General features: G+C 57.4%; 3 protein-coding genes across 3 annotated transcripts; all 3 read left to right on the top strand.

The window, feature by feature from the left end:
- Window positions 1–127: 127 nt before the first annotated feature.
- LMXM_36_1550 (conserved hypothetical protein) lies at window positions 128–2674 on the top strand (the record flags this gene model as incomplete). Its single annotated transcript, XM_003874450.1, has 1 exon — window positions 128–2674. One exon carries the CDS (start codon window positions 128–130, stop codon window positions 2672–2674), a length of 2547 nt encoding a protein of 848 aa, XP_003874499.1.
- A 3693-nt stretch (window positions 2675–6367) lies between these two features.
- On the top strand, window positions 6368–9172 carry LMXM_36_1540 (conserved hypothetical protein; the record flags this gene model as incomplete). The annotated part of the gene is made up of 1 exon (XM_003874449.1): window positions 6368–9172. The coding sequence occupies one exon, from the start codon at window positions 6368–6370 to the stop codon at window positions 9170–9172; it is 2805 nt and encodes a 934-aa protein (XP_003874498.1).
- A 2279-nt stretch (window positions 9173–11451) lies between these two features.
- LMXM_36_1530 (putative protein kinase, putative,serine/threonine protein kinase) lies at window positions 11452–12957 on the top strand (the record flags this gene model as incomplete). Its single annotated transcript, XM_003874448.1, has 1 exon — window positions 11452–12957. One exon carries the CDS (start codon window positions 11452–11454, stop codon window positions 12955–12957), a length of 1506 nt encoding a protein of 501 aa, XP_003874497.1.
- Window positions 12958–16649: the final 3692 nt, after the last annotated feature.

Genomic DNA, 16649 nt, shown 5'->3' with positions numbered 1-16649 from the left:
CTGCTTGCGGGGCTGACGGTGAGGTACCCGCCGTAACGCTGACATTTGCGTTTTGTTTCTGGTTTGTGTGTGTTTTGGAATTGTTGGCAGTCCCTCCCTCCCTTCGTCTTCCATTTTCGTCGCGAAAATGGCCAAACGCACCGTTAGCAAGTTGGCGGTAGGGGTAGACCATAGCGGAAAAACCACCGTTCCCGATGCGTCCGTTTGTAGTTCGACTGTGGCCGACGAAGATGCATCCCAAAATCGCCCCGCCACTGCGCTGGCTCTTTGCGAGGAGATGACCTCGACGAAGGCAGCGGCAGAGGGGGCGCCAAACGCACCCCTATCGTGGCAGTTTCTGTGCCCGCTCTGCAGTGCGGTGGATCTTGTAGATCCGGTAGACCTACACGAGCCAGTGAAGGGCACAATGTCGCCTTCCTCGCTCCATTCCACATTTGTTGATGAGTCATTTCACTGTCTTGCCTGCCGTGCGTGTGTGGAGCAGTGGCTATCAGCGGTGCGCGCTTTCAGTGAGAACCAGTCCGAAACGATAGACCACACCGGCGGCACCACTGGCGCCGCCACCTTTTCACCTCTGTCGGCCTCTGCGCGTGACTGCGCACCTCTCCTTGCGTGCCCATTGTGCAATACGATGTGCGACGCAACAATTTTGTCGCCGTCTGACCCGATCGGCGGCGTTGCACGTGTCCTGGATGCGAGTGCGGTGCGCAACAGCTACACTGGATCTCAGCCCCTTTCCTGCACCACGAAGACTGGTAGCTGTGTGGGGCCCCCGAGCGCACCCGCCGCATCCGCGTCGCCTTTCTGCTCCATTTGTGAGGAGGCAAAGGTGATGTGTGTGTGCCTGCAGTGCGACTTCGGCATGTGTGACGCCTGCCACAGAGCCACACACGCGAAAGGTGGGTTTAGGCAGCACGCAGTGCTGAGCTGTGAACAGGCACGCCGGCGTGGCCACCAGAGGTGCGCGCAGCATGCCGGCATGGCGCTGGATCTGTTCTGCGACACGTGCTCAACGTGTGTGTGCGTGACGTGCTGCTTCGGTGGGGCTCATCGCGGACACGAAGTGTTCCCGCTCGCTGACGTCGCGGCACGCGCTGCCGCTGCGTTGACCGATCACTCCATGAAACTTGTGACGTTGCAGCGCGACGCCGATGCGACCGGCATGCAATTAGAGTCACTGTGGCCTGCGTACGAGGCCAAGGTGAATGACGTCCGCACCGAAATCCAGCAGTGCTTCTCCAGTCTGCGCCATGTTTTGCAGGAGCGGGAGGACGCGTTACTGTCGCGACTCGGCGAGGTGTCGGCGGTGGTCGGTCGCCGCTCGTCGAGGCTCAGGAGTGCCATGCACGCCATCAGCAGCCTCCTCGGCAGCACTGGCGAACGCCTGCGACGTCTGCCGGGGTCGGTGAGCCCTTCCACGCTGATGCGCATTTTTGGCACAGTGCAAGAGCAGCAGCAGTGGGTTTCCCGTGTTTCTGCGCGTGTAATCGAGGAGGCCACCGCCGTTGCCGAGGGCTGGAGCTATCACGTGTGCAGTGACGGCGCAAACGGGTGTCGCATGGCATCCTTTGTGGTGCTCAACTCCGACACCCCGAATGCTGATGGCCTAAGGCAGTACAAACGTGTACTCGCCGACCTCGGCCACCTTGACGCCTCGGCTGATGCGCAGCTGCCACTAGCTGAGCAAGGGAGCGCGGGCTCCGTAGAGACGGCAAAAGGGCACGGCAACAGAGAGGAGGAGAGCGCGGCGCAGCACCTCTGGGGAGGCATGGTGGAAGAATACACGGAACCCACCGATGGTCTCACGAACAGCGCGCCCGTTGCCCTTTGTGGTGACAGCGACTCTAACTCTGGCGCAGTGGCCAAGGGCGGGGAGGGAGAGGAGACGCTGCTTGTCCGTCCATCGCACATCGACCCTGCCACCCCTTTGTTACCAGGGCAAACGGCAGCTTCGAAGTCGAGAGAAGTCTCCATGGCCTATCGCGGCAGAGACTGTGGTGAATCCCGGCAAAGCAGCAGGAGCGTTTCCACGCTGCAGTGGCAGCCCAGACGACCGCATCTCTTCTCGATCGGCGCATCCAGTCAATCCACCCACGGTCCGCTTCTGGCGTACGAGCTAAATGTGGATTCCTCAGTGAAGGGCGCGGGCCCCGGGACGGGGTCCGCCGTTGATGCTACTACCGCTTGTGGGACGGCAAGCCTGGATGGCGTCGCCTCCATGTGGGGTGGTGTGAAGCAGGACCTGTGGGAGGTGGGTGACTGTGGCAGCTCTGCAGCGGAGCGTGGCGCCCTGGGGTGCCACAAACCGGGGTGCGCAGCTGCAGCACGAGGTGTGCGAGACACAATGCCGTTTCGCGTCTCCCTTCCTCCGCGGCGTATTGAAAGTCATGATCGCGCAGACGACGATGACTGCTCTGTTAGAGAGGCTGACGACCAGCTGCCGTGGCGCGCTCTTAAGCTGCACCACAGTAGCAGTGTCCAGGATGGCGTCCGGTCCACTGCGACGTCGTTGCCTCGCCATGGCTCCACGGCGCGGCTTCAATACCTCACAGAGTTGGATCTGCGAAAGCCAAGCGAGGTCGCGCACGAGGCGCAGGACTCGCGTCTCTTTGCTTCAAAGCAGGGCCGAGCAGAGTCTCAACGACGAACCACTGGCCTGCAGCTTGAGCTGTAGATGAACGCCGGCTGCTCTGGCAGCCAAGGGATATTTCCGCACCGTTTGTCTTGCGCGTGTGGGCATTTTTCTTTTTGGTTCTCGTTCAGTTAGATAATTAGATTTATGAGACTTGCTGCCCGATTCTTCGTGCCCTCTTTTTTTTTTTAACGCCGCCTCTGCTTCCTGTGAAGGGCTACGTAGAGTGCGTCCTTGTCCATCTCTTCGTGCTCCTTCTCCTGTGCCAACACCATGGCTTTAAAAGGGCTCCTCACGCACACCCACCTCCGTGCCGGTGTTTTCTGCCGTCTCTCCCCGCCCTTGACGCTTGCCCTCCCCGGTAGCCTGTCGGGTGCACTGCGCTGTGTATTGTTCTTTTGTTGGTGTCAGGGGTGATCTACACGGGTGGCCTCGTGACATGGTTTTCCACTTTGCCTCCAACGTCGATCTGCTCACTGCCACCACCTCCCCCCGCGACGAGGAACACTGCGATGCTTTAACTGTTTTCCGCGGAACCTGCATGCCGTGCTGCGGGGGGTGGGTGGAGGGGGTGAGAAGTAAATGGTGTGGTGAGGCAAAGAGAAAGGGAAGTTGGTGTGACGGCGTGTCGTTCAGGGCAGTAGAAGAGACGTGCCACGCTGGACCGTGTGTTCGGCCGCACTCCTGTTAGAGAGGCCAGCCACCACCACCACCGAAAAAAAGAAAGAGGTATGGCCCAGCCAGGGTTGTCGAGTTGCTCTCCGCCCGAAATCCTCACGCACTCAACTCGCTTGCATACTTCGCAACAACAAAAAGGAGCGCGGGCGCTTTGTCACGGTCCTGTTCGATACCGTTGTCAGGGAGTGTTGCGTGACCTTTGTTTTGCCATTTCTTCCTTTGCGATGCTGATGTGATGGCAACGCGCTGCCGAGTGCTCGAGTGCTGGTGGCAGTGCAGCTTGCACTGCCCGTGGCAACGTCAGTCCGTCACGGTCGCGTGCCATTTTTTTCGTTTTTGTTTACACGGGCTCCACTGCCTCTTCACTTTCACCGCACTCGCCTGCGCATGTTGCTATCTCTCTCTCTCCTTGTGGGCTCTGCCCTTGATGCATCCCCTCTCTTTTTCTGCTCGTCTTCATGCAGAGGGAAAGCGACCTCATCATGAAACGTCGCACATGCAGGTGAGGAGTCAGCACAATGACATCCTAATAAGCTTACCAGTCCCATCACAGGCACTCCCCTACTTATTCCCTCACTCCCTCTTAACGGGATTTTACCCGCGTAGGGAGCGGCGCAGACATCTTGCTGCCACCAAAGGAGCGGAAGCGGTGTTGGTGAGGGATCGAAGGAGATGCGCGACCTGAGCCGTATGAGAGCGCGACGGCGCGCTTTCCCATGTGAATGGATCAGCGCCTACATTTTATCACAGCCGCGCACTTGCGACGAGGTTAAGTTTCAAAGCTCGGGAGCTTGTGGGGACGCAAGGAGAACCGTGAGTGGCTGCATAGTTGGGCGGTGGTGCGTGTTTTTTGCATAGCCACGGTGTCCCCCTCCCTCCATCTCTCCGCCTTCCTTGGTGTGCCCGCGGTGACGGCGGCACGATCGGGGTCCAAAGGACAGCTGCGTCTCGATCTTTTTCACACACACAGACACACACAGACAGCAGGGAGAGGGAGGCGTCGAAGGGTGGCCTCCAACAGCTGCGCAGTGGAGGTACCGCATTCATGGAATGCGAGCGTAACGACGGCGGAAAAGGGGATGGGAGGGGCCTGGGTAGCAATGGAAGAAGTTCTGGGATGGTTAGTGCATACCCGTCTTTCAGCGACCGTGCTGCGGTGCTGCATATTTTCCCGGTTCCTTTCTCTCGTCACTTTCCGTACGTATTTTTTGTTGTCCTTCGTTCACACCTGAAGACCAGAGGTGCGCAGGCTTATGTGTTATTCGTGGATGCGGTGACCTTTTTTTTTGTCGTGCGTTCCGCCTCGTCGACGTACACACGGCTGTGCGCCCTTCTCCTATCGTTTTTTTTTCGTCCTTATCTTTTTCTCTTGGTATCCGATGCGTTTCTTTCTCGGTCACTCGTCTTCACGCTGCGATCTCGCCGTTTTTTTTTCTTGTCCGCCACCGTCTGCATTCTGTGCCACGCAACAGGGGAGCTCAGCCTACACGCTACCGCCCCGCACTCGGCCGGCCACAGGCATCCATCGCATGGGGAGATGCGGCGGGAGGGCAACCCCTGCAGCCGTGCGCCGACCCAGTCACCTCGGCACCGCGCCTCACAGCAGCGACCCGCTGTGCCGGTCGCCACCCGGTGCATCCGCCACGGGGTCCGGCTCAAGCACTGCCACACCAGTGGCCAGTGCGTGAGGGCGAGGGGGGGGGGTGCGATGCCTTTCGAGCCACCTCGACACTCTGCCCATCATACGAATGGCACAGACGCCTTCACTGGTCGCAGGGCGCTCCGCAGCCATGCCATCCAGGACATGGCCCTCCGACACCAGTGGGGATACATTGCTCCAACTCCGCTACGCCGCAGGCGCTTGACTCCGTCACCACCAGAGGTGCTTCAGCATCGGCAGGGGATAGGGCCGAGGGGCTGCGTGGCTTTTCCGCACAGAAGGTGTGGGCACTGGACCCTGCGACACCACGCACTGAGATATCTCCTCGTCATGTGGGTGAATGATGTAAGCCGCAAGAAGAGGAAAAAAAAGATATAGACATTATGTGTGTGTGGACTGTGCGACATATGGAGGGGAAGCGCGCTTGCACTGGTGTATCTCGAATCAACAAGTATGCTTTGTCGTCGCTTGAACGCCTTGAAGGATGTTGCTAGCGGAGCAGCGGGTGCCAAGTCTGCAGAGTGGGTGGCCATGGGCATCTCCAGAAACGGCCTGTTGCTGCGCGCATGTGTGTGAGCTCAATGCGGCACACGATAGCGCGAATCCCTTTGGGGTGATGTCTTTGATGATTCGGGAAAGAGGCAATGTGGAGTGCCGCCTCCCTCGTCTTTCTTCACTGTCTCTGCCCCTCTTGTTGTCCTCTCCTTCGGTGTGTTTTGACCTTCTCGACTTTTCGTGACGCGAAAAGTGGCTAGTGCTTGTGTGCGCACCCGACTTACTTGCAAGCCCGCAGAGTGTTGCCCTGGCCCCGTTTTGAGCATCCGTGGTGTGTTACTACCGCCGCCTGTGTCGGCGTGCGCTAGATAACATTTGCTTGCTTTTGGCTGTTGCAGTGTCTTTCATTGTGTGATCAAGGGACCACCAAGCCTCTGTGCTGGGCGGTGTGGTGGGTTTCGTTTTTTATTTCTTCTGCAGACCCTGATTTCCTGCGGATACACCTCTCAACGACAGAACTATTCTACAGGCGGCTCTCTACAAAGCCGAGACTCTGGAAGGGCGGTCGTCACGGCAGGCTGACACTCACCCAACGTGCCGACACACGCTCTCATAAAGGTACCACGCGGCTTGTGCTTGTGCATACCTCAGTGCGAGTCAGTCGCGTCTTTACCTGAGGTATCTGCGACGTCCTCACCGCCACTTATTTTAGTTTTATGGTTTTCTAGGTTGGTTGTCTTCTCCCTCTCCGTCTCCGTTTCCTCACAGGCTCGCCTTGTTCTCCTGTGCGGAGAGCTCATTGTGGAGGTGGCGGTTTATGATTATGATTGCGGCTGATTGGCGAACTCTTGTGCTTTTTCTGTCGTATTGCCCTCCCCCCTCCTCCTGATATGTCTGGGACGATGTCGCTCTTGCAAAAGAACTCCGTTCTGAAAAAGTACCGCCGCGAATACCGCGAGCAGGATGCAGCACGGTCATCTTCCAAGGAGGGGGGGCAGACGGAGGAAGGCGGTGATGACGATACTGCTGTATATCCGGATGTGGACGCCTTCCAAGTTCTCGGGTCGGCTGCCGGAGGAGTGCTACCGTCGCCTTCGTCCTCCTCAAGGCTCATGCGCAGCGAGGAAAACGCACAGATGCCGGCGATTGGGGCGGCGAGTGTGAAGGGCTGGTATTCTGGTGTATCTTCTGGCTTTGACAGCACCACCGCTGCCTTTGAAAGCATGCACCGCAACGCCACGGCGACAGCGACCGCAGGCCCATTAACCGTTTCCACCATTCGATCTCCGTTCCCCAATGAAGACGACGGCGACGAGGCGAATCACGCTGCACCGACGAGGCCATCGTGGCCACGCAGTCATACGGTCCGCGCAGGAGCGGAGGCTGAGGGCAAATATGGCGACTTGGATAGTTTCAAGACACCTCTCGGCCCTCTTTCGTTGCCACTTCCGTCGGCAAGTGGTGGACCGCAAGCAATTATGTCACTACGCAGGCGAGGCGCCGACAGCACTAGCCCCCGCTGTTGGCCTAGCCGAAGCGACCTGTCCGGCGAAGAAGACCGCTCTATTGCTGACACCCACTCCCAGTCGCCACCCACGGATCCGTCCGTCTCGCCGACAACAGTGAAGATCGTCGGCGAGCCGTTCATGAGCGTCACAGATATGCCCGAAGCGGCTCGATCGAATTATGTCACACGCGCGACTGCTACGAGTGGTCTCGCTCATTCTGCCGGTGAGTCCTGCGGACTGGCGAGCAGCGTCGGTGGCTTCTCATCGTTTGCGTTAGCAGCGGGTAGGCCGAGAACACCGACGGGAGGCGGCGCACATGTCAACAGCTCACCGCAAGTTTTGACAGCGGTGCAGCGACCGATTGAGGTGCTCACCCTGGTCCACAAAGATCCTTCAGAAGAGGTTAGCTCGTCCTCCTCGTCCCCTTCGTCGTCCTTCACTGTCATAGCGCAAAAGGGCGATTGTGGCGACGGCGACGGCAAGCCTACAATGCTACGCGAGGAGGCTGTGAGGCAGCTCGATCTCGCGTACGCGCGTGCGACAAGCGAGTCACAACCTGTGGATGCATCAAAGAAGAATGCCGCATATGCGGCGATGCGACTCGACATATCGGACACGCTGCTACAGCCACCGACGAGCATCGTATCGGAGCCGTCAACGGTGACAGTTCAGACGAAGGACAAGTCCGCCGTGTCTTATCGCAATAGCGGCGGCGCCGCTGTCAACGGCTCCGTGGAGGGCCGGCGCGTCGCCTACGCAGCTGACGGCGCTGACCCCAGTGAGGAGGGTGCCTTTTCCCCACTCAGTGTGATGGACGATAATGAGCGAGCATCCGATGCTGGCATGGTGGACAGCCAAAACACACTGTATGCCGATAATCGAGGCGCCGTTTTCATACATCAGGTACTCTCATTCTCAGGAACTACTCACTCGCTGCCGCGAATCTGGGACGACGAGGACGTCGATGTGGATCCGTTGACAACTGAATCGATGCGGCTTCCTGCACGCGTGCTGCCTATCACGTTCTACGAAGCGTATCTGGATCTGACGAAGGAACTGCGAAGCAGCGCCGCAAAAGCGGCGTGCCAAGCTGAGGAGATACCGACGGACAGAGCTTGTTCTTCCTCAATGGTTTCACCGCAGGCCCCGTCGCCGGTCTGGGCAGTGCCGACGCTGAGGAAGGCGGCCCGTACCGCCATCTTTTGGTGCTGCGGCGGTAAAGCTAGTCGTATGTCAACAGCCGCGAAGCAGCAGCCACCAAGTACGGCGACTTGTGATGGGTCTACTCGAGACGAACGCAGCGGCGTGGCGCCTACGGACGAGACGCCCTCCGCATCTGGAGGACCAGAAGAGCATCTGCATGTTATACGCGTTCTGAAGTCTCGGTCGGTTTCCCTGCAGCTCACCACGCATCGCCGTATGCTGCTCACTGTCTTCAACACTCTCACAGGCAAGATTCCGTGGCCGAGTAAGAACGTGAATTCATCCACATCCACCCCGGCCGCCTCCTCGCCGCCGTCTTCGTCCACGGCGGTGAAGTGGGAGTCAATCGGATTTCAAGGGTCCAATCCTGCCACCGATGTTCGGGCAACGGGTGTCCTGGGAGTGCTTCAGTTATTGTACCTCATCAACTACTACCCTGCGTTCGCGCAACGGCTGTGGCAGCTGTGCTGCGACCCGGCCGGGGAAGGGGCCACTTACTCTCCATCGCATAATCATCGCATCGGCGAGCCACCGGTGGCCGCGAACAGAGGCAGAGTTTCGAACGAGCTGCCGTTTGTTCTGGTTTGCTTCAACTTCACGGCGATAGTGCTGGACGCGGCCGGACAGCACATTCTTGACGAAGAGGTGCAAAAGACGGCGAACGGCAAGCGCCCCTCATCCACACTACATGGGGCTGCCGCTAAAACGGCGGGGACTGCGGGACATCCCTCTTCGTACGCTGGCATGTATGTCTGCTGCGAGTGCTACGTCGGAGCGCTGGCGCTGTTTGTAGAAGCGTGGAGGGCGCGGCCAAAAGGTGGAGTCGCTGGCGACGGTAGTGTGACGACGTCCACAGTGCCCGCGAACCGACCTAGCATTGCCGACTTTGGCGACATCAAGGCGCGGCTGCGCGGAAAGCTCTTAAGGAAGGGTGCTGCGAAGATAATGCTGGAGGCAGCGTGCCAAGTCCGTGGAGCCGTTGAGCAGCACGAGTAGGGAGGAGGCAGGGATGGGGGAGGGAAAAAAGGTGAACCACGGAAAACGCAAAAAGCATGGGGGACGTACAAGCGCAAAAAAAATCATTCTCCCCCCCCCCACACACACCTTCTGTCTCTCTCCCCCTCTCGTTGCTTGTTTTGGACTGCCCTCTACCTACTCGTTCGGGCAGACTCTTCCCCAGCTCTCACCGCCTTCCTCAAAAACGTGTGAATGGTCACCCATCTCTGTACCAGGACTCTGTTCACTTCCTTGTTTTTCGTGTATGTATTTTTTTCTTTGACCTTTCTCTGCCTCTCATCCATGCGGACGGGGAGATATCTCAGTGCGTGGTGTCGCAGGGTCCAGTGCCCACACCTTCTGTGCGGAAAAGCCACGCAGCCCCTCGGCCCTATCCCCTGCCGATGCTGAAGCACCTCTGGTGGTGACGGAGTCAAGCGCCTGCGGCGTAGCGGAGTTGGAGCAATGTATCCCCACTGGTGTCGGAGGGCCATGTCCTGGATGGCATGGCTGCGGAGCGCCCTGCGACCAGTGAAGGCGTCTGTGCCATTCGTATGATGGGCAGAGTGTCGAGGTGGCTCGAAAGGCATCGCACCCCCCCCCCCCTCGCCCTCACGCACTGGCCACTGGTGTGGCAGTGCTTGAGCCGGACCCCGTGGCGGATGCACCGGGTGGTGACCGGCACAGCGGGTCGCTGCTGTGAGGCGCGGTGCCGAGGTGACTGGGTCGGCGCACGGCTGCAGGGGTTGCCCTCCCGCCGCATCTCCCCATGCGATGGATGCCTGTGACCGGCCGATTGCGGGGCGGTAGCGTGTAGGCTGAGCTCCCCTGTTGCATGGAAGGGAAGAGACAAGTTGAAAAGGCGAAATAAAATGGATCTCTTCGAAGCGTCGCGCCGTTGACGATCGGTCTCGGAGACTTTCTCTGTGTGGGTGCTTTCCTCTTCCTGCTTTTTTCTCTCGACGTTCCTGTTTGTATACCTCTCGTGTACCGAAGTCGCTCAATCGTCTGCTGCGCATTCGGTGTGTTCTCCGCGTTGGCGGCGAGTGCAGCAGGAGTCTTTTTTTTGTGCCGTATCCGCCATTCGTCGAATGGTATGCACATACTCCTTCTCTTGTTGCAGAAGTCCACACAATCACAACGCACGCACATCTGGTGGTCGGTCCGCCGATGGAAAACAGGTATGCGTCTTTGTTTCTGTTGTGCTCTGCTGTCTCCTCTTACCTCCTCCTCTGTCTTCCTGTGTACGCGTGTAGGTATTACAGCGCCAACGTTCAATGTAGCGCCGCAGCGCATGAAAAGGAACACAAGGAAAGTGCGAAGAACAGTCCGTACAGGTGTCGTACTGGCGTGTAAAGCGAGGGGGACTGCGCGTATTTTGTCGCCTCGATTTCGCTGGTAACGATGTCGGACACGCAGCAGCACACACGTACCAGCCGAAATGCTTCTTCCTCTCTTTTTCGCCTCGGCTATTTTATTGCCCCCCTCCCCCACTGTCCTGCTCCGTGTACTACCCGCGCCTTTTGCGTGTGTATGCGTGTATCTTCGCTCGAACACGTGAACATGCACTAAAACAACACCATGTCCTCCAGCATGTGCCGTGTACTGCTGTGCATCATGCTGGTGTAGCTCTTGTTCTGACGCTGCTGCTTTGGGCATATCTTATTCGCTTCTGTTCTTCCAGGGTTTGGGGTGGGGGTCACAGTGTCGCTGTGTGCAGCAACCGTCTCCTCTCTCCCCACTACACCACACCACACCACACCAAAGAAAGAACGCATACGAAAAGAGTGTCTGTGCCGCGCTGAACAAGCTGCTTGTTCTTCCTGTTAAATCTTGGACACGAACGCAAAAGAGAAGGATCGAGAGGTGGCTCAGCTGCACCGACTTAGCCTCCACCCTTCCCTCGCTGAAGCACGGTGAGTGCCGCAGAAGGACTCTTTTTTCATCTCTACGTTTCACTGCGCGAACGTACCGTCAGCATCGTCTCTCACTTCTCCGGATCGCCTTCTACTCTCTCGGTGCTCTTGCCGAAACGAAACCGTGTGCTGCACCTCTCCGTGGAACTGGAAAAGATACATCACAAAGACCAAAACAACAAAAAAGAAAATAGCGAAGAGAGACGCAAAAAAAAATCTGTGTCATCTAGCATTCACCTTCGGAAGAGACTCATTCCTCTGCTGACTCGTGTCCAGAGGGCACGCGCGCACGCACCGCAAGTGAAAGTGCAGGTCGTGCCCGAGAAGGAAAAGCGGTGAGGTAGGAGTGTGTCGAAAACCAGGATGGCGGCACCCAGCGACGCACTTATCAAGAAGGTGTGCAACGTGTTCCCCGCCACCTTTGGGGTAGACACCGAAGAGGAACTAACTCCTGCGGAAGGTCGACTTTCACGCCCTTTCCGATACTACTTGGACACAGTGTTGGGGTCTGGGACTTCCGGAACGGTGCTCTACGCCCGTCGCGTGCGCGATGATCACCCGTTCGCGGTCAAGGTGATGGACGTAGAGGGCTACACACCGCAGGAGATCATGCGCGCGTCTGGTGAGGTGTGCTGCCTGCTCAGCTGCGACTACTTCTCGATTGTCAAGTGCCACGAAGACTTTGTGTACAGCGACGAGAAGTATCCGGAGAGTGTCTCCATGATGGCTATGGTGCTGGACTACGCCAACGCCGGTGATCTCCGCCAAGAAATAAAGAGCCGAAGCAAGACGAACCGCCCTTTTGCAGAGCATGAGGCCGGCCTGATCTTCATCCAGGTGCTGCTGGCCGTCCACCATCTCCACTCGAAGCGCATGATTCACCGTGATATCAAGAGTGCCAATATCCTGCTGTGCAGCAATGGTCTTGCGAAGCTTGGCGACTTCGGTTTTAGCAAGCACTACGCCGCTACCGTGAGCGAAGATGTCGGCCGCACGTTCTGTGGGACCCCCTACTACGTGGCACCGGAGATTTGGCAGCGTCGCCCGTACAGCAAGAAGGCGGACATGTTCTCGCTTGGCGTGCTTCTTTACGAGCTGCTGACGCTAAAGCGTCCCTTTGACGGCGGGGATATCGAGGAGGTTATGCACAAGACACTTGCTGGCCGCTTCGACCCCTTGCCAGACAGCATTAGCAAGGAGGTGCAAACAATCGTTTCGGCACTGCTGCAGAGCGAACCCAAAAAGCGTCCGTCTAGTAAGACGCTGCTGAACACGCCAACGTGCAAGCTGTACATCTCCGTTGTGCGGGAGATCGTGCAAAGCGGGGAGACCGGCGGCTTTTCTGCTGAGCAGGAAACGACCATAACGCGGCAGCTGAAGCAGACGAAGGAGGAGCTGCAGGTCGACCGCCGCCGCCCACCCTTGTCGATGGAGGATGTTCTGCGCACGACTGTGAGGGTGTCTTTGAGCGAGTCAACCGATCGCATCGGGTTTATTTTGTACGGAGGCAAGGTGATGAAGCAGAGCAGTGACCTTAGCTGGAAGCGCCGCTATGTGTGCGTTTACGGCGAGGTGGAAAAGGGATGCCCGCTGACCGGCGACGTGGCATCCTGTCTGGTCTCGCTCGAGCTCGTGCAGGCGGTATCTCGTGAGACCCTGGAGCAGCAGTGCATTTCAACCCCCTTTTCGGACTTGGAGGATGTCTTCCCGGTAATCAGCAAGTACACTGGCTCGGATGCAGCGCACGCCTTCGCCGTGGCCTTCAAGAACGGCCGACGCATATTGTTTGACGCGGATGATGACAATGACCGCGATGGCTGGATGCGTTCCATCCAAAGCTTCCTTGGCATCGGAGACGAGGATGACTGAGTAGCGCCGCAGTAGAGGCTGGAAGCCAAGCGCCTGCTGGGCACATGGGGACAAGGAGCAAGAAGAAGCTTTCTCAGTAGTACTTCCACCTCCGCTAATGTCCATGTGTAGTTCGAGCAGCTGCATTTTCTTTTTATGATGAGTCACGCGGACCAAACACTTTTGCAGCTGGACGCAGGAAGTGGGGGAAGGGGAGCGTCTTCTTCGCGTTCTCTTCTCGCACCCCCCGTTACCTGCTGTGGCACTCCCGTTTCTGCAGTACCTTCTGTCTCTTCGTGTTTTTAGCCTGTTCCCCCCCCCTCCCCACCGAACAACGACCAAGGCAACGACTGCCTCTGCCCCCTCCTCTTGCCCTACACTCCACTCTCCTCCACCTCTCTTACCGGGTGCCGTAGTAACGGGGACTTTGACAAGAGGATGCCACTAACGGCGTGGGTGGGAAGGGGTAGAGGGGGGGGAGAGGAGTTGCAGTGGGAGCTACATGGAGGGAGGGCAGCGTGCGGGTCGCGTCTGACTGCTGCGCACTCACCTACTTCCTTTATTTTTTTTGTCGACAGCAGCGCCTTACGCAGGAATCGTTTTTTTTTCAGTTCGGATCGTGCTTCTTTAATGTTAGCAGACCCACTCCTCGGGTTTGTTCTTCCTTTTCGTTTTTCATGTGCCTGCTTGTGTGTGTGTGTAGCCCTTTTTTTTCTTGTTCATGTCTTTTCGCGAATGGGAGAACATGCACCGTGGGACATCCCTGCCAGACTGTTTTTTCCGCGCGCGTGCGTGTTTTTCTGCACATGTATGTGTGCTCATGTGTATGATCGTGTATTTTGTCTTTACCAGTCGCTCTCTCAATCCATCTACCTCAACTGAGCGGTTTTCTTTCATCGAGCAGCATGATGGACCCGTAATTCCGCCTGCGCGCGAGATGCACAACCAGCGGAGCCGAGTGGTGAGCGCCTTGTCACGCAAGGAGGTGCTCTGGGAGGAGGCACGGGATCGGCAGAAGAGAAGGAAGAGTCCATCCAGCTCACTCAACAGTCGCGTCGCACGTGCGCACCGTGCTCCCTCTCTTTATGCATTGCGTATGCCAGCTTCCGTTGTCACTTTCCCGCCAGCCTCTCTCCCCGCCATCCTGCTATGCAGCTATGCAAGGCCAGGGCGATGGGCGCCAGGCAACGGCGCGAAGAGCCGCACACGGGACAGCGCCAAAGCGCACACGTGGCGTCATGGGCGGCGCCTTCTCCACCCCAGCGGGGTGGGCTCCATGAGGCACCGACGCCGGATGCACGACGTGAGCAGCCCGAGGTGCCGCGGGTTGGGGCGGCTGAGCGGGCGACGCACGGCATACAGGCCGGATGTGCAAGGTCTCTCACAGGTCCCTGGCCTGCGGCTTCTGGTCTTCCTCCCTGAGCGTGTCCTGCCGTGCACCTGGACTGCCCACTGCCTCCGCCCTCGCGCATGGCACCCCGGGCGCGGCCCGCGTCCGATGAAGGGGGCGAGGAGGGACATGCAGAGCCCGTAGGTCGCACGGCCCGGTTCGGCGGCGAGGGCGGCTCTGCCCTGGACGACGAGGGTGCAGCTGTGGTGCATCAGCGGTAGGGTGGGCTGAGGCTGTGCATGCGTATATTTGGTGACTTTGTCGTGGTGGAGCGGTGCTCTGAAGTATATGGAAGAAAACGTTTTTTTTTTTGCAGCGCGTGTTGTCTTGATGTTCTGCCGTGTGCCGTCATGTCCCGCGTCCCTCCGCCATGCTTCATGGTGCCGCCTTCTTTTTGGTGCTAAAGAGAGTCGGGGTGGGTGGCGCGTGCCTTCGCTGTCTGGTCACATCTCTCTCTCCCGACCTCTTGTTGCTGCCCCGTGTTTTATTGTTGTGCATGTCTCTCTTTATACTTGTTGCGCACACTTTCTTTTTCCCTGCACCTTTGAGTTGTTCTCCCGCTCCCGTGTGTGTGTGTGCCCTGTTGTGTTACCTACATCTTTGTGTTCCTGTGGTGGGGAGGTTGTACCGGGGGGAGTGGGTGTTGAGGGTGGTTTCGCGTTGTACTGCGACCCATTCTGTTTTCCTCCGTACGCGGTGCACTAGTTCTCTCTCTGTCCCGCCTGCTGTAGTGCTTTTTTTGGTATGGCTCTTCTTTATGCTGTAGAGGGCGTGTGTGTGTGTCTTGCGTCGTCGTCGTTCGTTAGTTCTGTGTGGTGCGTAGGGTGTGGCTGGGATTTATTTGTGTGTTGTTTTCTTTCTTTGCCCCATGTACCGGCCGCCTGCGTTTCGCTTTTTGCCATCTTGATTGTTTTCGTGTCACTCACTGTACTTCTTGTTCTGTCGTCTTCCGCCGCCTTCTCGTCCCTCCTCCTCCTCTTGATGCCTCCATCTTGCCCTCGTCGTATTCCTCAACATAGGCGACTCTCCTTCTCTCTTCACCTTATTCTTTAACCCGAGCCCTATTCTCTTTCTCAGAATCGATGCGCACATCATCCTTCCCCCGCTTTACGTGTGCGTTCGATTGCAGCATGCTTGGGTGGGTCGTTCTCTTTCTTCGTCTCCCTTGGGGCACAGAGGGTTGCGTGCGTGCATAGGAGCGTGGCCGTGTGAGCTATATGTGTGCGCGGTATACTGCCCCGGTAGATGTGTTGTAGTACGGGCGTGTGCTGCTGCGAATGTGGTGGTACCTTTCTATATACATATGCTCGTGTGTAGAGGTATATGCATTTACGCAGCTCTACTTGAACTTCTTTCTCTCCCTCCTCGACGTCCGCCATGTTCATTTTTTTTGGTTGGTGTGTATGGATGTATATATATACATATCTATCTATATTTGTATATAGATATATGTATATGTATGTATATATGTATATGTATATATATATATATATGGTGCGTTCTCATGTTTCCTTTTTCTTCTTGAGGGGGTTTGGCTGTTTTGTTTTGCTTCATCGATGTCTTTTGAGGCCTTTACGGCGTGCACAGTCAGTTGTGTCACCTGTGTGGTTTCCTTTGTCTGCGTTTGCTTCGCTGGCGGTTGCGCATGTGCGAAAGGGGCTTCGAACGGCGGATACCGCACATTCGTTTTTTTTCCCCGGCTTCTCTTTTTTTACTCTCTCTCTCTGTGTTGAGCTTCTCTTCGAGGCGTCTGTGCTTGCACGTGTGCCTCTTTCCTGTACATTGTGTGGCAGGAAGGATTCTCTCCTTGATCTTGCTGCCGGTGGGTATGCCCTCGCTGCTCCATGCAAGGAAGTCGGGTGGAATGAGAGGATGCCGTCAGGCGCCGGTGCATGGGAGCTTCTGCGTGTACGGGTCTGTTTCTCCTCTTGTTGCGGAGGCTTTGTTATATACGGAAAGGGTCAGCTCCCCCTGATGGGTGACGACATCGTGCTTCTCAGGTGTACATAGGCACACGTATGCCGAGAGAAGGTGGGAAGGGGGTCTGTAGGAGTGAGTGGCACGACAGACTCACAGCACGCACACACACACACACACGCAAAGGAATTCTCGAGGGCATTGACGACGCTGCAAAATGGACGCGGAGGTGTCACATACATATTTTCCCCTTTTGCAACTCAAACAAGCTGCTCCTCTCCCTCCCCCTTCCTGCGCCTTGAATTATCCGAACAATTGGTGCCCTGTGCGCGATGAACCCTTCGAAGAGACATCGAAGCGACGTGATGGTTCGGTGGCCATGACCAAGTATTGACCCTCTCTCATT

Source organism: Leishmania mexicana, chromosome 20 (genome assembly GCF_000234665.1).
Source record: "Leishmania mexicana MHOM/GT/2001/U1103 complete genome, chromosome 20".
Lineage (NCBI taxonomy): Eukaryota > Euglenozoa > Kinetoplastea > Trypanosomatida > Trypanosomatidae > Leishmania > Leishmania mexicana.
Note: the sequence above shows the minus strand (reverse complement) of the source record. Positions and strands in the feature narration are given on the sequence as shown.